Source organism: Molothrus aeneus, chromosome 10 (assembly GCF_037042795.1).
Source record: "Molothrus aeneus isolate 106 chromosome 10, BPBGC_Maene_1.0, whole genome shotgun sequence".
Lineage (NCBI taxonomy): Eukaryota > Metazoa > Chordata > Aves > Passeriformes > Icteridae > Molothrus > Molothrus aeneus.
Window position 1 is genome coordinate 18954987 of NC_089655.1, and position 24026 is coordinate 18979012.

At 42.8% G+C, this 24026-nt stretch overlaps 1 protein-coding gene across 2 annotated transcripts; it reads right to left on the minus strand.

The window, feature by feature from the left end:
* Positions 1-93: 93 nt before the first annotated feature.
* On the minus strand, positions 94-22659 carry MFN1 (mitofusin 1). Of its 2 annotated transcripts, none has more exons than XM_066556337.1 (18): positions 22536-22659; positions 21779-21900; positions 20815-20950; positions 19636-19798; positions 18860-18984; positions 17319-17427; positions 14924-15031; positions 14117-14270; positions 13926-13993; positions 9565-9686; positions 7986-8112; positions 7606-7710; positions 6448-6550; positions 5254-5483; positions 4654-4809; positions 3968-4164; positions 2266-2400; positions 94-1575 (listed from the first exon to the last, which is right to left on the minus strand). In XM_066556337.1, the coding sequence occupies exons 2-18, from the start codon at positions 21891-21893 to the stop codon at positions 1506-1508; spliced, it is 2223 nt and encodes a 740-aa protein (XP_066412434.1). In that variant the 5' UTR covers positions 21894-21900; positions 22536-22659; the 3' UTR covers positions 94-1505. The 2 variants fall into 2 exon arrangements, with proteins under 2 accessions (XP_066412434.1, XP_066412436.1); XM_066556339.1 differs by lacking the exon at positions 22536-22659 and adding an exon at positions 22311-22326.
* Between the last annotated feature and the right edge of the window lie 1367 nt (positions 22660-24026).

Below are 24026 nucleotides of genomic sequence, written 5' to 3' on the forward strand. Positions count from 1 at the left end.
TGGCCTGGGGATGGAGCAGCCACACAGCAGCTGGGACCTGTCCTGGCTCTGCAATACCTGTGGGACAGAGCTGCCAAAGAACTTACTAGAGCACAGGGGTAGGACTTTTTTAATAAATAACTGTAGAACACATGCATTGAAAGTTTCATCTTGATACAAATGTCAATACAAATGCTCCACAAACAGAGCATTGATACACAGCTCTGCCCTCACCACACCAAGGCTGGGCAGTTTCTCAGGGGCAGATTCCACACTTTCCCTCAAACCCCCAGGACTCCCCATGCACAATCAGAACAAACACCTGAACACACTGGTGGAAGTGCTGTCTTCCCTTAATGCCTCTAGCATTACATCTTACATCTATTTCCTGATGAGACAGCCCTTAGTTACTTGAAAATAGCAAACTCCTATACCTTAGAGCTCAATCTTTAACTTAGTCAATATTAACACTGCCATAAAAATATATAAATATTCTGAAAAGGCCTTTCTTTTAAAATAATTTTAAAAAGTCTAGTTAGAAAAAAGTAGATGTTGAATGACTGCAGTCAGCAACAGCAGAAGGTTGTTAAAGAGGCTTTGCTGTAGTTGAGCAAAGGTCAAGGACTCCATCACAGCAGCCTGGAGTCTGACCTAGAGGAGACCTGTTCTCCAGCAGAGGGGCTGGAAGGGAGGGATGGGGTTTCACCGTGTCCTGCTCCCTGAATGCAGCAACAGGAGCTGCAGGTCCCTCCTGGCACCCTGAGCCCCTTCTCAATCTGCACCAACGGTGCCCAGACCATCTGAGCACACCCTGCTGTGAGCTGGGGCTGTGACACCCCTGAGCTCATGGTTCCAGCCTCGTGCTCACAGGCAAAGGACCACATCACTGCTCTACCCCCTGCCAGAAACAGGTTCACTTCCATGGCATCAGTGCCCTCTTGGCTCAAGGCTGTAGCCAGAAGAGCCCTGAGCCCACTGCATTTCCTTAGTGCAGTTCACCCTCCCCTTTGCTGCCCTTTCAAGAGGAACTGCTGCCCAACACACTGGCACCTGCCTTCCAAACATCTCGAGAGTTCTTTCCAGTGCCACAGTTTGTACTTCCCTTCACTAAACAAAGTCACACCCACATGGAAAACCAGCACCCTCCATCCCTGGACAATTCCTAAGCAGCTGAAAGCAGGAGGCTGGGCTAAGCTCTTCTCCTGTCTGAGGTCCTGGATGCCAGGAAGTGAGACTTGCCACTGCTGCATAATCATGAAAACCAGTGAGGATTTGGGGTTTTATTGTCAAGTGCCCAAAAAACTTAGTGTTCAAAGGTAATTTTTAACCCAAAATCTGCAAAACGAACATAACACTCAAGAGTACCACAGCTCTACCGTTTGGTTCACCATCAGAGTCCAAGTTTTACAGCAACTGTCACCAGAGTAACATTAAAAATATAAATCATTTTCATAGAATAGAAGTGTCACCTGTAAAATCTCTACTTTGCCCTACAAAGGAGCACCGGGAAGGTTCACAATGATGTTTTATTTACTCTTTTGAAGAAAATGTTTTGTGAAGCGATCTAGTTCGTTCTCGAGGTGAATGGCTTTATTTCTGTAAAACAAACAAAAGCAAGGGACTCATTTCAGTGCCTGAACAATCCAAAGGCAGGATCAATATCAGTGTTTCATTTCTATTCATCTACTCACACCCCCAGCACCAAGAAAACATAAATGCAGGGTTTTAGAAGGGGTGTGTGGGGGCAGATGTTCACCATCAGTGGTGGTGGATGCCCGAGGCCAGCAGGCACCAGCCCAGAGCCACAGGCGCCTTTCAGGAGGTGGAAAGGTAGAAAGGAAACTACAGCTGAGGCTGCTTCCAAGTCCCTGAACCACCAACTGCTGGAAGTTCCTCCTCTGCCAACACCTACCACTGGCACCACCAGTACTGCACTGGATGACTCAAAAGCACAGCTGCTCTCCTGCTCTGCTTGGGGAGGGGCTTTGGGAAGGTGCCACCCTCAAGTTACCAACAGGAGACTAAAATTCTGGTGAAACGCCTGTCTCCCCCACTAAAGAGAGACAAGGGTAAAGATGATCTAAGAAATAATATTTTTGGAGGTTAGCTGATTCACTGAGGCAGCAGCATACATTTATTTAACATAGCCTGAACAGCTCAGGCTATCTTTGCATCTCCTTCTGCACCTGAACCAATCTAGTTCAACTCCAGAGTAACAGCAAGCACTGAACACCCTGAAGTCAGCAGGGCTAAGAGATGCTTGTGGCCAGTCACACCAAGACTTACCTCAGCTGCTTGGAGGTGCTTTGTATGTTCTCCAGCTGATCTATTTCTTTGGAAAGCCTAGCTATTTCTTTTTCCAGGTTTTTCTCAGTAATATCCACTTGCTGACAGAGCCGAGCAAAAGTAGTGGCCATTTCCCTAAGGTGAGAACAAGTTTATAATCATGATTTACAGAATGATTAAGAAATAAAATCTCATGGCATGGCAGTGTGCAGGACACAGCAATCAAAGCCTCCTTCTGCATGGGAGTACAGAAGAGAAGAAAGCAGGAGAACTGGGTACTTTTTAAACTAGAAAAAGAAACCCTCAACACACCAAATGCACTCAGTCCATGCCTACATCGTGCCTGGCCATTTCCACAGAACATTAACAGGTGCAGGTCTGAGATGGGGCTCTGGCTGTGGCAGGAGGTGCCAGAGCAGCCCCACACTGCCAAGCTCAGTGCCCTGTGCCACACTCAGAGCCCTGCTCACAGGAACCTGAGCCCGGTGCAGGGGGAGGAGTGCTCCAGACCTGCCCACCCAACCTGCTCCAAGACTCCTCCTCACACAAAGGGAAAACAAACCCAGTTACCAGCCTGGGCCCAGCACCCAAGCTCTCATGCAGGAGGTGAAGCACCCTCTCCTCTCTACTGGAGCACTGGTTTGAGTGCAGCTCTTCCCTGTCCCCACAGAGCTGTTGGACCCAGGGATGGATCTATTTCCTCTACTAAAGCAAAACTTTTTACTATTCCTTTTTTTTTGTTTTCTCTTTCCAAAGCAATTTCCCACTTGTCTCTGCCAAGTAATGTCTGGCTGATTAACTTCCTTAGCTTCTTCTTGGAACTATGTGTTTTTACTGAATTTAATATTATTTCAGGAAATTAGGGCTGCTAATGCGCCCTCTAGCCCACAGGGTGCAGAACACCTCTCCTGTGTAGCTCAGGAAATAGTTCAGAAAGGCAAGTGAAGTTCATCTCCTGCAGTGCAGAAGAGCCAGGACTGGCCGCTCAGAACTTGCCCATAGCAGCCCCTGGGGCAGAAGCTCTGCTCATCCTTCCAGGGACTCCAAAGGCAGAACAACTCAGCCTGCCCTAGAATGATCTCTCATGTCTCTACTTAAGGGGCTGGACAAAGAGTCACCATCTTCAGAGCACCACACACAGCCACACAGAGATGCAGGTACTGGCCTTTCCAGGTGGGCATTTTAAACTCTTTTCAAACCCCCCTCCCACTAAGTGCCAAGGGACACTAGAGGTGCCATCATGCAGGGCCAGTGACAATGGCCTGTCACCATGATATTTTCTGAAAAATCCCTTCACCAGGATTTTTTCTCCTGAGAAGCTGAGAAGCCTCACAAAAGAAATGTACACAATAATTACCTGATTGCTTCGGAATGTGGTCTGGAGACTGTTTACCAACAGGTGCATCTTTGATTGGTTCCATGTGAATTGTTTTTAATTAATGACCAATCACCCTCAGCTGTGTTGGACTCTGAGGAGTCAGTCACGAGCTTTCATTACCACTCTTGCTAAGCCTTCTGATGTATCCTTTCTTTTTCTATAGTATAGTTTTAGTATTTCATTTCTTTTAATATAATATCCTAAAATAATACATCAGCCTTCTGAGAACATGGAGTCAAATTCTCATCTCTCACCTCGCCCTGGGGAGCCTCACAAACACCACAATGCCTGTGGCAGTGAGGGGCCAGCCCGTGTGACACTTACTGCTGCACCTGGTGGCTGCAGTTGGCACTGGTGAGGCTGACGATCATCTGCAGCTTCTCGGTGGCGTAGTTCACAAACTGCTGCTTGAAGGCTCTCTCCTTGGCCCGGGTGGTCCAGGTCAGCCTCTCATACAGGTACAGCAGCCCGTACATGCTCAGTGACAAGGAGATCAGTTTCCAGCCTACGGTTTTCCAAATCTGAAAAACAAAATCTTCGTTAGCTTAAATAAGGTGCCCTATGGAATAAAAGCTAACTTTGCCCATTTTTTAAAAATCATCTGCACAGCCCTTTCACTGGACTTGTTTAAGAAATTAATGTTTTCCATATTATTGCTGCAGAGCGATACAGCTACATTAACATGAGCTGGTCCCCAATGGCACAGAGAATGTGCAGGTTACAGAAGCTTGATGCTCTTCATGAAGAAGCAAAGCTCCAACTAAATTCAAAGTGAAGGAGGTACCATCAGATCCCCATTTAATTCAGGCACTGAACACAGACTTCTGGCACAGAGAATACACCCAGCTATCCTCAGAGTGATTGCCTGGTTTCTCACTATGAACTGACTGTGAGTATCCAGGGCTCATCTGGCCCAGCGTCAAGTCCATGGCACGCTCTGTGTCACACCCCAGGCAGGACAGAGCAGCTCAGCCTCTGCCACCCCTTCCAGCAGGAAATGTGCTACTTGCCACTCCACCAACAATGATGATGCTCATGGAGGTCCGGGACGTCAGCGAGGCTAAACTCAACACCAGAGGGACCATGAACTCATCCTGGGGCACGCTGTCAGGAGTTAAGGCGGGAAGGCTGGCGGCAGACGGGGTGCTGGCTAAAGGACGAGGGATCTGGAAGATGGGAACACGGCAGCCTGAGTCAAAAGCATCAGGGAACTACACAGATGGGGCTTATTTTCATATATTCAGGTTTTGATTTACTTGAAGGAAACCCTTCAGCAGTGAAATCTGCACAAAACTCCTGAGGAGAGAAAATGGGTCTGTGTGGGGCTGGTTCTGACCCAAGGATCCAAATATTACAAATGGAATAGGCTACTCAAAGGATTCAAGCCAAAGGAAAACCAACTTGTGTAACAGCTGCAGAAAGTTTAAAAGAGGTTTTCAGTTCCATTCTAACCCTGAATATAATCCAATAAAAACAACCCACACCAAAAATATTTCACAATGGATCTAGGGAAAGGTAGCAGGAAGCATGTAAATAGCATTGGCACCGAGGAAAAATCAATATATTCTCATCAAGGTAAAACAAAGCAGCCCAAGCTCTGAAGGACTCACATGTAGGTTTGGATCTGCTAATCCCTGGAGTACTTTCTGAGCTTGTTTAAGACCCAAGAAACGGTTTACAAGAGAAGTCCATCCCAAAGAAAAGTGGAACATGATATCCTCTTGAAAATCTGCACACAGGCTATGACAGTTTAGATCATAGCTAAGATCAAACTTCCTGCATGGAATTAGCAAGTGGAGCTGATCCTGAACACTAGAAGGCAACAATGGTTTCAGATTTTCTAGAAATAAGAACAAATAGTAAAGCTGAGTTAACATTAGAAGAAGAGCATATTCACAAGCAGTATCTCTGCACTGCTGAGCAGCTTTATCAATTCAGAGAATCTAAACTGGTTCAGTTCATTATTTATTTATTTATTTGTAAAATCACTGGCATTTCAGCAGGATTGACCCTAACAGAGCAGGGAATTTATTGCTCCAATACAAGAAAACAGTCATGAAAATTAACTCACTGCTGGAAAAAAAGGCTCAAATAAACCAAAAGACCTCTACCACTGATCAAAAGATAGGGATGGAGTAAGGAAAAAAATCTATTTATCCATCTGTTCCATGGTGCCACACAGAAAAGGCAACATTATGACCTAAGAGGACAGAAAGGTTAATGTAATTTCATGACCTCACTCTGAATCTTTTATTACCAGGAACAGACCAATAGAGATGGATGTGCAATAAAGTTAACTACTTACAAAGAAAAAAAAAAAGGGGAGTGTACAAATCCTTTGTGAAATAAACTGTTTTGTTTTCCAGGTCTGAAGGAACCTAGGGAGAGCATTATACTGCAGGAACACTTTCTAATAATTAGTGTATTTGGTGTGTCTCTCATTGAAGCCAAATTTTAAATGGGTTTATAAAAGGATTAGATGAGTTTCCAAAGGACAGGTCCATTACTACTTGCTTAAGCCATTAATCCAGATGCAGTGTACCAGCTCAGAAGTCCATAAAATGGACGGGGATTGCTATATTTACCTTGGTTCATTATTCTTCTCCCCCAGCATCTCCTACTGGTTAGTATCAGAAACAGGGGACTGGGCTAAACACTCAGTCCTGGTCTATCATGGCTTTTCTTTTATCCTTTATAGCATCAATGTTAAGCATGATCAGAAGGAAAATTCTTTTAAAACTGAATTTCCTTAGATTGTCTTCCTTTAAATGTGAAGTGTTACCATTCCTCCTCCCTCCTCCTACCAATCATCTCCTGCTGGGACTGGTGCATTGACTGGTTGACTTCACTGGAGCAGCGCTCAGCCAGGTTCTTTCCCAAACCGTCTTCTATGTGTTTGTTCAGTTCCTGAAGTGCCACAAAGAACACAAGCTCATCAGTTTGTGTTTAGCCAATCAGTTACATCATATGGGGCAGGAATATGTTACACACTAAGCATTGTTATTTACAGTGGGAAGAAAAGCATGTTTCCATGGAAATACCATGCTTTCCAACTGCACACTGAGACTGAAAACCTAACTAAAGTGACACGGGAGAGATTTCCCTAGGACTGTAAACATTAAAAGGCACAGAAGTCTGTACTTTTCATTGTGACAGTGCAAAGCAAACCACTACCTACTGCCCTGCAAAGCCCTTACTGTGTCATTTGATGGGAGCCAATTCCACTGCTCTGCACAGGGACAAACCCATCCCACCAACTCCCACGGGGGCCTGCTCAGGATACTCTGCTGAGGTAAACCAGCACAGACTGTCCTGAAAATGCAGCACTCCAGGTGATCAGCCAGGCTGGAACAGCCTGAGATGAGCTCAGCTGGTTGGAGCATGGTGCTGTTAACAACAAAGTTGTGGGTTTGATCCCCAAATGAGCCATTTGTGTAAGAGCTGGACTCAGTGATCCTTGTGAGTCCCTTCTACCTCAGAACATTCTGTGACTCCAGGGCAGTCAGCATCACCAGCAAAGTCTGGGCACAAGGGGCAAACATAGCTATATGTGCTTTAACTTAAAGAACTAAGTTTGAGAAGGAATTTATAAAATTAAAAAAAAACAAACCAGTTTTTATTAAAAGCGCTGAGTATTTGCAAGCTCATTTTATTTTTGGATATATTTGATTTTAGGAGTAGAGAAAATCATTTATGCAAAGTCTTATTTACTGGAAGTGAAGACTTGAAATTAGGAACCACTCTACTACTAAAAAGATGTTGAAAAAAATTAATTTCCTTCCAAAAACAAGGCAGAAAATATTTTCAACCTTTTTTAGCTTTGGGTAGAGATATGCACATGTCAGCAAGCAAAAATCCTGCAATGCTCAAAGTCACAAAATCTCAGCAATTTATGAAAATACAGAAGTAGAAATTAAGGGAAAGACAAAGAGTCTGGCTTCAAACCATTCAAAAAAACTTACTGTCTTATAGAGCTTCAATACTTGAGGAGAAGGGTGGAAATCAGAATAAAATTCATCAACTAAAACTGAAAGCCGGCAAATCTCATCAGTCATGGCAGAGGAGACCTGGAAGAACACAGGAAATGCATAAAATGTTTCTGCTACCTTTTCCAGAGTGAGAACAGACAACTGCATGAACTGCCCCAAGAAATCATTCAATCATCCGACACTCAGCAAAGATTGCCATTTTAAGCTTTCGTTTTTCCTTTTCTTTTTAATTGAAAAAAGAGTGTTCTGACATTTCAAACATATTTCCTGAGATGGGTGGACTGCAAAAGCAGCTGCCTGAGAGAGAAGGCCACACCTGGATGTGAGAAGTTGTTCCCACTGCCTTTCCTTACTTTGTTTTCTACTTCCTCAGTGACGCGTTTGATCTTTTCCTTGGTGTCTTCTGTCAAAATGTTCAGCTGATTTCTCACAAAGTCCAGCCTGTCCTTCTGATCTTCTCGCTCTTCCATGGATTGGACTCTAACCCAGCAGAAAGAAATCACCATCACCACCATGTATTCCCCCAGGAAAGGAACAAGCCCTTAACCAGGCTCAGCCAGCTGATGGTTTCTGAGCAGCCCCGGGGAACCCCAAGTGACACCGGCTGCCCAAAGCAGAGGCACTGCTCCAAGAAGGGCTGGGCATGGCAGCTCCATGTGCACAAGCATTCAAAGGCTGAGCAAACACAACTCAAAACCAGCATTTCAAGTTAGAATTGTCATCACTGTACTGTCACATAATTACAACTAAAAAAGGTGTGGGGAATCAGAGGCCTTTAATAACTCATCTACCCTGATTTTCAAAAAGGGTAAATCTGATCAAACTGCTGCTCACAAACAGCACTCAACCACTCGGTCTGATGACCCTGCAAAGCAAAGGGGATGTGGCAGAAACCAACCTTGTCACGAACAAGTCTCTTTAGAATTCCTTGACCTATCACTTAAGCAAAAATTCCTGAAAACCTGGAGCAATTTCCTCTTGAAGGGCCACCAGAAACAACAAATAGCAATTCAAACTAAGAGGCATCACCACAGACATTTTGGTTAACTCAACTGACAGAAAGAAGCAGAATATCAGAGTATTTTCAAACATTTCACAGCATGTTTTCATGGGATCTGACAACGTGAGACAAGCCAGTATGTAAACAGGCAGTCTGTAAAAACTGACATATTCAGGGGGATGAGTGTGTTTGACAGCACAGTGAAGTCTGTTGAAACACAAAGACACATTATTGACAGGCAGGAAGGAGATGGATGGGAAGGATTAATCGTGACAGCAAGTTCACTGAGTACAAGAGACACAAGGTGGCAACAAAAGTGAGGAAAAACTGCACACATTTGCAAACCTCAAAGGATACATGAAGCTACCAGACAGAACAGATGAGCTGCTATCATTAGCACTAAAGAATTACATGAGTGAAGAGAGAATAAGGATATTTAAGGATGCAATCTGGAAGGGGTCAGAGGCCAAGCCTCTGTTAGCTTGGGCTCATATCATTCCTTACAGTATTCTAATCACTTGCAAATTAAAGCATCTGCATCCTTCCACTTTTCTTCTTCACTGTAACTGTTAAAGAAAGTAGAGTAGGCCCAAACATCATCTCTGAAATGCTACATATCACTAGAAAAACTTTACATTTTAACTATTTCTGAAAAAAAGGTTTGAAAACACACAGATTGCAAATCAGTAACAAAGAACACCAAAGTAAACCAAGATCCCTGTACAGAAATCACAGACCAAGAAGAGAACTGAGTGAGCAAGTGAACAATGGTAAGACTGACATATTGACATACCAGGGAAATTGTCTGTTTCTTACCAAGCAGAAAAAGTGGGTTTGAAAGTCCATAATGGCCCAAGAAAATCACCAGCCCAGAAATGGCTCCTCAGATGATCTGGACAAACCAAATCCAACCAGCCCTCCACCCCACCTACCTTTTCTCTGCTGCTGCAACGTTTATGGTGTCCATAATGTTTTTCACAGTATCTATTATCTGTTTAGCTCTGATAGTGTGCTGTTCAAACTTGGTTTTCACGGCTGACTGCGAGATACACTCCTGCGAGGGGCCCAAGCCACAACACATTACTGCAATTCCATGCCAACACCATCAGGAATTTCACTGTCAGAAAGCACATGCTGCCAATTTTACCATGAACTTAAACCAGTGGGAAATAAAAAGGGAGAAAGTATAAAGAAATCAAAAGACAACAGAAACTGAAATCTCAAATGAATCTACAGCAGCAAATCTGCCTTCGTTTCCATTCACAGTAATGTGCATAGGTTTTCATTTTTTTAAAATAAATTAATAATGAAAAAAAAAAGAAAACTCAGATGAATACATAAGATAAATCTATCTCTTCAGGAAATTTTCAAAACCATCTATTTGGAATTACGAATGTCAAAGATGAATGCTAGCAATATGGCCTGGCTTTAGTTTTATTTGTTGCACTACACAGTCTTACTTTCAAGAGACAATTCTGTCAATATATTTGACATTCTCAATACTGACCATCCAGGAACAAAATATACAATTAGGAATAAGAAACAAGGGTTTTCTCATGGGATAAATAAAAGTTAAGTCGTCCTTAAAATATCAGTTTGTTTGCATGTTATTGAAGTGTTAAAATTAGTAACAATACAATTTCTAATCAATCTTCAACATTGAAGAGCAATTCAGAAATACAGGACAGTGACTGAAGAACTCTTGTGTTTGAGGGGAAGAAAGCAAGCAGCTGACTTCCTTAAACCAGACCAATGGGATTTTTAAATTGTTCTCCATCTGTGGATTCACCTTTCATGGCACAGGTTTGGATGGCTTTTAGAAAACTTGCCTATGACCTTAGCATATGCTGTAATTACAAATCTCAGCTATCTAAAAATAATGGATGAAAACAAAATAAACAAAATGGGTAAAACAGCCCCTGTTCCTCGACGAAGCAGATCTAGAAATCAGCAATGAAAGGCCAGAGTTTTTTAAATATCAGCACATTGTAAGAGCTAGACTAGGCACAGAGCAGAGTCTTCCCAACATTAGTATGTGGTAGATAAAAGGATGACAATCACTCACAACACAATCAGAAAATCCAAGTTAGAGCACTAGGAAAAACACAAAGGTTAGTCAAACGATGGGGAAAGATAAGAGGGAGACAGCAGCAGTTTGGCTGTTAGTCTGTACAAAGTATTTACTGAAACCAAGATGAGCTGTTTCAAGAGTCTAACCAAAACCAGTTACCTTAGCCAGTGCCAGCATCACAGGACACTGTTAGTGCCCAGAGTGCTCTGTACCCCATCCCTGGGCAGAGCTGGGGAAGGCTCTGCAGCACTGCCTCATATCCCAGCCCTGCCAGCCAGGAGTTCCCCTCCTCCCTCCTCCACTGCTTCCCACAGCAATTCTGCTGCCAGCACTCTGAGAAACTCAAGAAGCACCCCAGCCTAAGGCATGGTGGGGTTGGTTTTATGTAGGATATCCTCTAGGCACTACTGCACCCAGTGCAGGGCCTAGGCATTTCTCTGCTGTTTTAATGAGGCATTCTGTGTACCTCAGTGCAAAATTTCAGGAAAATACACTGACCACTTTCTATTATTCCCTAGTATAAAAAATCCAGCACTGATCCAAGAATTCAATACTTTTAAAACTGCCTCTCTCCTTTCCTTTGTTGTAATACAGCTGACATAGTAGCATCACTTTTTAAAGCTACTACATGAATCTCTAAAATCTTAATTTTCCCACTGCTTACAAGTGTTTCTAGTAATGCCTGCACCAGTTTTTTTTTTAGCAACTTCAACCACCCTGTGCTTTGCAGACAAACATGTTTCATCTAGTTTGAGAATGATTTTTGCCCTCACACTAAAGTCTACATAACCCTTACAAACCTTCCAAAATTAGTCCAAGCTTTTCTCATATCACAACTAACTAGCACTGGTGGGTTGTTTCTAGATTTATTTTTTAAAAGATTCTATCTATACCGAGCTCATATCAGTCCTGGAATGAACAGGCTTTCCCATCATGGAACTCATACTAAAATCAGGAATGTGGAAGTACTGGAGAAGTAACAGTTCCTCTTCTCAGCCCATATGGAGAAGAGGGAAAAGCTGTCCAATTTTAGTGATGACAAAAGCAGGGTGAGAGAATCCAGGAGGAGCAAACCCAGCAGATACAGCCAGGGGGAACAAGGCACATGTGGACAGGTCTGTGAGGTGACAGATTACTGAGAGATGTTTGGGAAGTCTGAGGGCACCCGCACAGGACAAGGAGCTAAAGGCAAGACAGACTGAGGGAGAGGAGGAGTCAATGTTTGATGAGGGCAGACAGAAGCATCTGTGCTCTCATCCCTTCCTTTTCACACACTGCAATGTAACCCCAGTGCTGGGACTTGCAGCTCCTCTGTCAGGAAACAGTAAATGCAAAGTGCATCAGGCTGCATCAGGGCTGCACAGCATCTGAGTTTGGTCTGGCAGTGCACAAGGCATGGTATCAGTGAGGATCTCACACAGAAAGTTCTCCCTGCAGTCTGAGATTCCTCATTAATACAGAGCCCAGAGCTGGCAGGCAGAACTGATGACAACAGCATGCTGATGTCAGCTACTTTATCAGCTGAGGTGACAGTAATTTGAGTATCAGGCCTGAAAACTTCACACCTGGTAAGCCATTTCAGTCTCAGCCTTGCTTTAAAAAGCACATAAGCTTCCACTGTAACTTAGAAAACTGCCACAAAACTTGAATGTGAAAGAGGCTGCAACAGCAAGCGCTCAAAATTGAAATTGCTTTGGCAATCTTAATTCAGCACAGTTGTCATTCTCTAAATTATGGGATCATACCCCTATTTAAAGCCATTAATAATGATTTTAGGACAAAACACAGCTGAGCAGGGAAAAACACTACAGAATCCACTATTCTCACTGTTGGAGTCAGGTGTGCAGCAAATGTAACACACTGGGAAAAAAGAAAAAAGGTTGATTTAAGGCCATGCAGTGCTGTCACAGAATTGTTCCTTGTGCTACAGAAACTTGTCATGGTTGTGATCCTGTGACAGATACTTCTCATTGTGGTGGCCAACTCGAGTCTGTGACCTCTGACTTCCACATGTGCTGAGCACTCACAGCATCACATCATTTAATAAGTCATCATCCATCTTCCTATTGAAATATTCTAAGTGCGGAGTGCTTAACTGTAATGAGATTTTGTCAAAAAAGCTTTGGGTACAGCACATGACAAAATACAATAAAGAACAATAACTGATTTAGCAGCTCAGTTTCCACTGTTTTCCTGCTGGCTCAAAGTTTCCTACTATGGTTCTGAGGACAAAAATTGCAAAAAACATGCAGGTTTGACTACAGCTAGAGACACAAGAAATGTCATTTCTCATGGCCAGGCCCTGCCAGTACCCTGCACCCATCATTTCAACACTTCAGTCACCTATCAGAAGAGTGTGGATAAGGATTAAATTTAGTCTGACTTTTTCTTGCTTATGCAAGACCAAATCAAGCTATTATTTTAAAGCCTTTCTCATATACACACATGATTACATAATTCAGTTCTGCTAAGGTTAAATGGATTTGTTGTAATGCAAGAAAGACTTTTCAGAGGCAGTTTGATTTTTTTTTTAAATACTCATATACAAAACCATTGAGGGATACCCAAGAGGCTTCCTTAAGATATCCAAGAATGGCTTTAGTTAATTAAAGTTATCAAATTTAGCAAGTAAAATGGATCCTATAATAAAGAAACCACTCAACTGTCTAGCCAGTCCTACTTCTGTAGAAACTGTGAACTCCAGCTATGAATAATGGCTAAACTGAGGTGGAAGGGTGGATTCTGTACAGCACAAAGGATGCAAGGAGAGTGTTAATGATCAGAACAGAGCTAAGAGGTACATAATGGTGATAGATTCAAAACTCTGGCTTTAGAAATGAAAGTAATTTTTTAGATTTACATTGATGAAACTAAATTTCTTACTGCAAACATTCACCAGCACATGGCTGTAAGTGATGCATAAGTTTCAAGACCATAATTTCTTCTTACAAAGACTATATTGGTCCTGAGATCTCAGAACATGAGCTATGAGTTTTGGTCCCTTCCCTCACTGATATAATTCTCCTTTCCAACAACTACCTGCTACTCAAGGTGAGAAGGTATGAACAGAACCCACAGAAAAGGCAAAGCTGCAGATGGCTTAAATACATTACACTCCTCCACTTGCTAATATGGATAATGCTCAGTATAATTAAGCTAAGCATAAGGAAAAGCTACCTTTACAACAAAAACCAGGCAGTTTAGAAAGCCCATCATAAATACCTCAAATATCTGCTCAAAATGCTGAAATTCTTGGAATCTTGTTTGAAATCCTTCAGCAAGTGCTCCACCTGTGAAACAACACACTGTAAGGGAAACAGCAGTACCTCACAGCAGGGACTGCATCTTTAACACATTTATCAGGTTTTATGGTGTTTTTCTGTATTTGAGGAAAAGCAGGAGTTGCTACACACCACTCTCTGGCATTCCTTGGGCCTTTTGTGTCCTGGCACTCAGAACTTCTTTTGCTGAAACAAAAAAGATGCGGTTCCTTGCTTCCACAGGATCAATAACTTTGAGCTCATCGACCAGGAACGTCAGACAGCGCTCCATGTGCTGCCTGCGCACCTACGGGAAGGCATAAAGCTCATGAACAAAAGGCAAAAGCTGAGCTGTGAGCACATCACAACATCAGAGGCAGAAGCAGATGCTGAACCACCCTCTGAGAGCAGATGCCTGCCAACCCTACAGAAGCAGCAGCTGCTTTTACTCCTTTAAACAGACCTGGACACAGCAATACCTCCTTGTACAAGTGCATTTACGTAAGTCAGAGATCTCAGCCAGTTTCTGGGGTAAACCCTTCTTTCCCCAGCATGGAGAAATAATTCTCACTGCAAGCTGGCTGCTGTTGGCAGGATCTGAAGATCCAAACTGCTCCCATCCAACACTGCACCTTCCCTGCTAACTCTATGCAGGTATAAATTTATAAACTGTGCCCTCAGGCTGCACTATCACTGCAGAAACAAAAGGTAATACAAAAAAGATTAAAAAACAAGCTTAACTGTGGAGGAAAAAGGTTCCAAAGAAGTCTCCCATTTTATTAATTGCCTGCATTACTGTCATTTGAATTGCAAGTTACTTTTTGGTTTGAATGAGGAATAGGTTATTTCCATTTTCTGACCATGTAACTTAGCCTTTAATTAATAAAACAGAGCTGGTGTTTCCATATTAGTACATATTAATTAACTGTCAACCCATGTAAGAGCCATCAATTCACTCACATCTTCCATGTACTCTGGTTCTGATGCAGAAGCATCCCATCTGTTATTGAGGATGAAGATGTTTGGCTTGGAAAGTCGTTCATTCACTTTATGGAAAAAATGTTTCTCCTAAGAATTAAAGCACAAACAGAAAATTTCCCAGACATCCAAACCAGAGTCATGCATTCTTCTGTAACAGATTCTGATGTTTATCCAGTTTTTTATAAGTTTATTATAAAGAATTCATCAGTATAAAAACCTACAGATATTCAGCACATAACAGGCTTAGGGTAGTTCAAAAGTCATCAAATGTCTTAAAACTGATGCCAGTGCTAGTCAAAGACACTGCAACTTTCCCTAAAAATCGGTAAAAATACAAACTAAGAAAACTTCCACAAAATAGTTCAAGAAACACTAATGTCTGACTAAAACAATGAAATCTCCCCTACCTGAACTACCAAGAGGCTCCTGCTAACCCTGTCAAATCTAGCTCTCTATCCAGATAGTATCATCTAACTATTCCTCAGCTAGGTAACATCAGCTTGAGCTACAGAGAAATAACATTTCCTGCATGAGGACATATGGTTGAGACACAGAAAAAAAAGTCATTGATGAATGTCTTAATCTAACAAAATAAAGTGTATTTAGGTCTCTTGGCTGCACCTACCACCCATTATTGCTGTTAACAGAGTCATAATGGGTAAGTCGTGATGGAGGGAGTCCCCACTCAGCAAAGCTGACACAGAAGAGATCTCTGTGCTGCCATAAACTTTTCCAGCCTGCAGCAGGACACCACAACATATCCTGGACACAGCACTGGGGACCCATTATTCTCCATCAGCTGGGAATAAGCATGTGCAATCCAGATCACTGCTGAAGAAATCAAAACTTTGAGGAGAATTTGTAAGGGAACAGTAGAAGAATCATGCTTATCATGTTTTCACCAAAAAAATCTCTGGTAGTGTGGTAGAATAAGGCCAAATATTCTCAAACCTGCTAAGGTAAGAGGCAAAAACAATGCTTAAGGAGGACGAGAACTTTTTAGTTGTCAAAAGCTTTATCTGCAGGATAACTTTTGTTATCTACACAGCAGTGAGATGTTCACTGAAATAATTTTTCTTTTTCCTTTAATTAAAAGGCCCCAGCAGCTGTGTTATACACATAATGTAAACAACTTACAGGTTTTGTCCATACTAAAAGCCTAAAAGTGCCACTCATGAATAACAGAGAAGACATGGCCACAGTAGTGCCAAATCCTTTGTCTGGAATGTTTTAAGAATTTTCTTTTTCTTCTAAATTACATCTCTTGTATTTGACTCTTTGTGGACTCAGCTCAGAAGATGGAATGCAAAGTTTTTAAACTTGCATTCTTCTCAGACTTCTACTAAACCATTCTAATTTGCTAGAATGCAAAGAAATACTGTCCTTGCACACTAAGTTCTTTATTGTACTAAAAATTGTCTCAACAGTTAGAAAGTTCATACCTTTCAGGTGAGAACCATGCTCAGAACAACTAGAGCATATTATTTGTCTGCAGTGGGCTTAATAAAAATCATCAGGAATCCCCTCAGTAGCATTACTCTGCATTCTGGCAGTCACACTGGCAATAGCTTGGAAACCTTTTATTGTCAGCATCCACAATACTTAGTTTAGTCAAAACTGGAGATCACTACAAAATTACACCAAATTTCTGGTCTTGTATTTTGATTATTGCAACAGCTGCTCTGGCCACCTTAAATGTTCCCCTCCTCTTACAAGTCCTCCAATATTTAGGCTGCAAGGTTCAGAGAACTCTTCTGTCTCCTGAAACAAGGCTTTACAGAACAAAGACATTAAAATATCTTCAGCTCTCCACACTGCACAGAACCTTATTGCTCACACCTTCTTCAGAAGAAACACAGCCCACTGAGGGAACCTGCAGCACTCATCCTCAGCACAAGGTGTGCCAAGGGAATTCACCCTCTCCTGAGAGAGGAACAAGACAGGAATTCAACTCCTTTCACCCAGTTTGTGTATTTTACTGAATTTATGGAGTATTTTTGGATATGAAACACTCCTTAATTTCTTTGATAATACAAGTGTCTTCAGTCCACAAGTGTCTTCTTTTGTTGGTAGCAAATACCAACAAATTGCAAGGCAAGACAAGCACTCCATCATCCATTTATCAAAAACACAACTGAACTGGAAAGGACAATCATGACGCCCAAGGCAGAGAAAGCCAAGCCAGTCAGAAATTTAAATTTTGTTTTCTGTTTCCTAGTGAGAGATATACATTATTTCTTGCCTCCCACCCCCAAGTCCTATTCACAAGACCTAAGTGCAGTGATTCACTTTCTGTAAAGGTCTCAGCTATTCTGGTTATGGAACTGTTGAATATTTAAATGAAGAAGGAGCATAAAATCATTGCATATCATACCGTGTTCATGAGAGTTGATTCAGAATTGGCAACCAAGACAAACACATCAGCATCTAAGCAGAACTTGTCAATCCAGCTGTCCAGTTCTGTAGTGACATCTGTGCCAGGGCTGTTGAGAACAAAACAAACAAACTCTTATTTACACAGCAAAGAAGTAGTTGGTTTTTATAAACTGATAAAAATAGATTGGAAATGCCTAAGGGCCTTGCAAGAAATTACAGAGGTTTGTATCTCAAGGCGGATGCCTACCTCAAACTTAAGATAAACACTGCACAAGGCAATTACCATCTGGAATTTATCAGACACTTGATCATTAGACTACCTATTCATTCCAAAATGCAATTTCTGATTAGTAAGTATGTACATATAATTAACTGCCAAGTAAAGTGACAGGCAGTCCATCAGAAACCCAGACAGCCTCACACAATGGTTCCCCTCCTCGGATCCTAATTTTAATCAGAAGAGACTGTAGTTCATAAAATATTTTTTTCATTAATAAAGTCCAAATTTAAAGCAATATGCTATGTAAGCTTTGCAGAGATTTAAGAAGAAACCAAAATAAAGTTAAAACTGTAGTGCTATCTGTTTAAAAAACAGTATTAAGTGGAATATTAAGTGGAATACAAGCATTAAGTCATGTTTGCAACACCTAAATTATTGTGGTTCAAATTTTCTCCATTTAACAGTGAAAGGATGAGTTGCTCTTTTCAAATACCTGCTCTCTCAGAATATATGCTCTTTTCTTTTCCCTATAGCAACAGAGGCTGTACAGATCCAATAATAACAAACTCCCAGTGATTTCAAAGTACAAGAGATGGAACAAAAACCACTGCAATTTATTAGAATACACTCTTGAGTGTTGTTTTCTTGAAGAAATCATACTTAAAAATTCACTGACACCTGTGTGAATTATTCACAAATTCAGTATTTATTGATTTACGTGTCAGGTACAGATCACCTGAAGGTTTGAAAAGTTACTGTAGGTTCTAAAGCAATGGCCAGAAATAAGGGCATTTAGCATGGACAAAACAACCACTTCCAGAATTCTTTAAACACATCAACACAGAGGAAATGCCAGCCTAGCACAGGGCACACTCAGCTGACATAGTCAAAACTACATTTTGAGGTCACCCATTACTTTGGTATGTAGGCACTGCAACTCATATCAGAAGCTTTTAAAAATGAAGTCCACATTGTTTATACTTCACATGATCAGTCTGAAGCATTTCAAGAAAGGAAATGGGCAAAAGGTTGTTGCTGCAACAACCCTATTCACGCTTCCATAGTGCTTGTTCTAAAGGTAGAGTATCCTCAGCCAAAAGCTATTCCCTTTTTCAGCTCAGTCACAAGACACTCGTCTGTTCCAACTGCTACAAGGGCAGAAACAGGAGGGTGATGACAAGCAGTACATAAAAAAGAACAAACTCTGTACTTTCAAACAAAAAAGCCTTTCAAGAATTTTGAATCTAAACCAATCTCTTTTCTAAGCATTGTAATGGCTAATATCCTTAAGAAAATATTTACTGAAACAGAAGAGATACCTGTCCACTATAACCAAATCATCTCTCAGCAGGGCACACTTTGACTTGGGCCAAAAGACATGGACGAGACAGCCAGCCTTCAAATCCTTATCCATGTGAAGCGCGTGAGCCAGCTGATTGACTGTCTAGGGAGAGCATCAAAGAGAACACAGACATGAACATGCACCTCAGACAAGGCTGTAAACCAGTCTAATTCAGTTCTCAAGCAAACTTGGACAGGATCTACCTTGAAGAGGGTAACAGAGTTCATACTTTGTTCTGGTGAATAGCTGTGATTTTTTTCTTTAAGCTCTTCAACTCACCAGCAGCTAAAGAACAAGTTGTGCCTTGAAACTCAGTTTCAAGAGTTTCTTTTGAGCCAAAAATGTTCCCTACAGGGCTGGACTGTGTGCTACTGAGCATCATCATGAATTTGCCTCAGAGGTTTAACAAAGCAGCGTACACAGTTCACTAAGATGAGCACCATCAGTCCAAATGAAGGGCACATTCCAAATCCTTCATCGGTAACAGGACTTACTGAGTCCTGTAAAAATCAATCACCCAACACATGCCATGTTACAATGAAACAACACACGTTAGTTGTTTCTCTAGAACAGCCAAGAAAACTGGGCAGCAGAGCACTTCCATTAGTTTGCTCTTCCCTCCTAAATAAGAATTTAAAAATGCAGAATGAGTGAGCCTTATGCTTTTGTTGGACTTTAAACTGTTGTTTAAAAAAACACTCTTTAAGAGTCAGTTCCTGTGAAAATTGGCATGAAATCATCTAAGAAATGTACCTTGACACTCTTCTTTTCATCTGATCCTTCTGTCATAAGATAAGCCTTATCTCCATCAGTCCCTTCCACACTGAGGAAGCAGTTTGTTGTATGGCCAATCCCACTAGGAAGTACCTTGTCCCACAGCATGGCATTAATGACTGAACTTTTCCCACTGCTTGTTCTAGAGGGATAGAAAACAGAAGTACTTTGAGCAGAGCACAGCAGCATTAAACACACCTTTGTGCTGAACCAGCTGAACAAGCTGGTTTGGGTACAGAGCTCCAGCCAGGTGAGAGTGGGGAGTGCTCATTCAGAGGAACTGGTCACTAACTCCACCTTCTGCAACAACTTGAAGCCCTCAGCAGTGTCCTACTTTGCACTGACCCTCTACCCCTCACCCAGAAATATCTGAGGTTTAACTATTACACAACAGCATGAAGTCACACAGACTGTAACTCATTTTTGAACTACTTCCAGAAAAAGTTCAGCGCTCACTGTACAACAGTTCACAAATTTATTCAAAATGCCAGAGAGAGAGTTGAGCTCTCTTTTGTCCTGCTCAGAACTTTTTCCCTTTGCAGAAGGGAAATTTTTAACACACATCACAGCTTGTACTCAATTTTTAACTTTTTGAAATTTTGAAAAGGCTGAGATATAACTAATTTCTTTATTTCAGAACTTTTTACAGTTTGTCTTTAAATAACTAAATGACTTTTAGCAAAATGAAGGCAAGACCACTGTTGTACAAGTTTTTCCCAATACTATCACAGAATTTTTAGAACCATGAAGATTCACATGTTTAAATGTACGGACAGAAAAATCAATCTTCCCAAGCAAAGTGGACTAGTAGATCACATTGTTACTGCTATCCTTAAAATCACCACACAGATGTATCAGACTGATGTTACAACCAACCAGGCAACTATACTATCTCTGTTTCTCTTCAGCTGCTTATAGATGAACAGCTCCAAGTTTAGTTCTTCAGCACTTCTAATCAAATACAAAAAAAAAATCCTAAGCAGGAACAGTCCAAAGCAAAAAAAAAAAACCCCAAAAAAACCAAAATGAAAAAAGATTAAAACAAACAAAACCACCACCTTAAAAAAACCCAAAAGCCATTGTGGAGAACAGGACAACCTCTGACATACCTAAGTCAAAAAAAAAATGAAATTAAGTACTGGCAATTTCGTTCATTACCTGCCAAAAAATGCCACTTTCATGTGTCTCCGTGAGAGCACCTCTCCAATGACTGCCAACTTGTTTTTATATGCTTGTATTTTTGCTAGTTCATCTTCTGTTGCTATATGATCAAGCTCTGGGTTCTTGTATGTGGCTACACACAGAAAGGAAAAACATAAAAGCAATCACATACAGAGAATGTGTTCTGTGATACAAGCTGTAAGTAATCAGTACTTAACATGCCAACTACAAATTTTAATTACAGTGGTTAAACAAAACAAGAAAAAACCCACTACAGACACAGATACCAGCCCTTATCATTTGATAGCTCTGCCACAAGCACTGGTGAAATCATGACATAAATCACTTCAGATCAATCACCAACCTAACCACTGATGGGCTAACCCAGTGAACACAGCTTGATGGGCTCACGTGCCCAGTTCTGTGGGACACCTGCTTCCTTCAGAAAAGAAAGCCAGGACCTCCCATGGATGTACCAGCAAAGCTGGGCTGTCTTGCCCCCACAGAGCTCACTGGGATGATGAGCAACCAGCTCTGTGTGGCCCCACACATACCACGCTGCTAAACGTGGCTCTGAGGGTGTGACCAGTGTTTCCCTGCATTGCATCACTGATGCACCTTTCTGCTGGAAAATGGGAGAACCTGTTTGTCCCTCCTTCTGTGCAAAACAAACCGCCACACAACTATAAAACCAGAGTGGTTAAGCTTTCACCCCCATGGGAAAGAGACCAGGCTGCCAATGCATGTGAGTTACTCAGCTTTTCAGGTATGTAGCAATGCCAGGCATTCCTTCCAGCACAAGATGAAAAAAATCCCCAGTGTCAAATGAAAAATGTGACTATTTCTGAAGGTGCACGTTTATACAAACAGCACAGTAACAGATAACATAAGGTACATTATGCTGCAATAAAACATACTCAGAACAAAGGACAAGGCTCTCGTGTTTAAGGGGAAAGCTCACCTTCCACAAACGCTGCTCCCTCAGTGACATACTCCAGCAGCTGGTCGAAGATGGCAGTGATGGTCTTTTTGGCCAGCACAAAGTGCTTCAGTGGAGAGACAGAGGCTTCTGCCATGCTGCAGCTGCAAGGAAAGGTGCATCAAGTGACCAAACACTCCGGACACCCAGCTCATTAAAACTCACACACTGCCCACACAGCCATTAGGAAACAAAACAAAACAAAAACGCCTGAAGCCCCAAATCAAAGCTCGAAACTCCAAAGGGCAGTAAGCTTAGTTTGAGCTGTTTACTCTGCTCCCCTCTCCTCCCCACAAGCGCCAAGAGCAGCTGGCGAAACTCGGGGGCAGGTTCGAACTGATCCGGTGCTATCTGTCCCGGAAACACGAGGCTTTCCCCTCGTCAAACGCGGCTGAACCATCTGCGGCTCAGCGCTGTCCCGCTGGCCAGTGAGGACGGGCCCCGCTCCCTCCCGGAGCCCCGGCTCGGTGCGGTCAGGCCGAGGGGCAGCGGCGGCCCCAGCCCCTCATGGTACCTCACTCAGTCCCGGTCCCTCACGGAGCTCTGGCTCGGCCCCGGTCCCACATGGAACCCCGGCTCGGCCCCGGTCCCGCATGGATCCCCGGCTCAGACCCGGTCCCTCACGGAGCTCTGGCTCGGCCCCGGTCCCGCATGGAGCCCCGGCTCAGCCCCGGCCCCTCACGAAACCGCCGCTCGCCCCAGTCTCTCACGGAGCCCTGACACAGCCCCAGTCACTCACTGAGCTCCCAGTCCTGGCCCCTGTCCCTCACGGAGCCCCGCTGGCCCCGGCCGTGCCCGTGACCGCCGCCGCCGGGACGGGGGGGGCGTCACTTCCCCTTCCTCCTCCTATGACCCCGCTCCGCGCCCGCGCCGGCACCGCCATGTTCAGTGCGGGCTGAGGGCGGCCGCCGCCATCTTGAGCGCGGGCAGTTCGCGAAATGGAGCCGGGCAGGGCCGGGGGCAGAGCCCGGGCGGCACCGGGATCATCCCCGGGGGTCCCCCCACAGCACCGCGGCTCGGTCAGAGCCCGCACGGTGACAACGCCGCGGGCTGGCAGGAGTTAAACAGCACCGGCACCTCAGGCATGTGGTACGGGGCAAGAACCAAAATGAAAATCGGCGACAACAGCATTCTTAGAGGACACGTTACTTGAAGATTATTAATCCACTGTATTTTAAGATCTTGCAATAATTTGTGGGATGTAAACTTTGTTTTGGAGTCAACAGTCTTTCACATAAAAAAGGTCTTTTGCTCAATAAGAAATATGGTCCAGGAATCTGACACAGATTTGTTAAGGTTGGAAAATACCCCTCGAAACTAAGGGTTCACACATTGAAACTAAGGGTTCAAAAGTCTGAAAAGCAAAGAATCAAATACACGTCTCTCACAAATATAAAACACTACCAAAACCAATCTCATGATTTTGCATAGCTTCTGTTGGAATGCTGTTCCTTAAACAGCTGAACCTTGCAGGTACCAGTGAACAACCAGAATTTGATACTTACTGCCTTGGAGAGAAATAATAAATACTGGCAGAGTGCTTGTCCTGAGTTTATTTCTGCCTCTCCGGACTGAGATGAGCAGCTCGAGCTCCAGGGTGAGGGATCTGAGGCCAGGTCAGAGCACTCACCTTCCACTTCACCCAAATAACCCAAATGTCGTCCCTGTCCTTGGCACGCTCAGCCATGCCTTTCAGCCTTCCACATTCCATGCAGACTCACTACCTATTTTTTCACTACCTATTTTTTTATTCATTACCTATTTTTCCTACTACTTAGTAACTTTCTTGCTTTAACATGCAGATCATGTGGAAGCCAGCAGTGTACTTCTGTTTCCTTTTAAAATGAGACATGCTACTCCTGTGCACTTTCATTTACTTACCTGACAGTAAAAAGAAAATACCAACATTAGTCCCTCATTTATAAAATCCAGCCTAAAATGACCTTGGATACATTTCCTGTTTAGACGCTGCATTTTAGAGTTTGGAATGATGTGGCTTCACAGCATTCCTGCGGGGGATTGTTTTGATTCCCATTTTAGAGATCAGAAATAACCCAACTCAGAGACAGCCATGAAGTTATTCATGTCAACAAGCAAGTGTCACAAGGGCTCTGTGCTGGCACAGGACACCACCTTTCCTGCCGGGGACACAATGCTGGTCTACACAAATATACACACTTCTTAAGCCCCCTTATTTATTTTGGAGGATTTTTAAATGCCTTTTTTTCCA

Coding starts and splice junctions, on each gene's coding strand:
- MFN1 (XM_066556337.1), bottom strand. CDS start 21,893: ATGGCAGAAGCCTCTGTCTCTCCACTGAAGCACTTTGTGCTGGCCAAA. Junction 13,994..14,116: donor CCAAGGAATGCCAGAGAGTG/GTGTGTAGCAAC, acceptor GTTGTTTCACAG/GTGGAGCACTTGCTGAAGGA. Junction 9,687..13,925: donor ATTTTGAGCAGATATTTGAG/GTATTTATGATG, acceptor GGCCCCTCGCAG/GAGTGTATCTCGCAGTCAGC.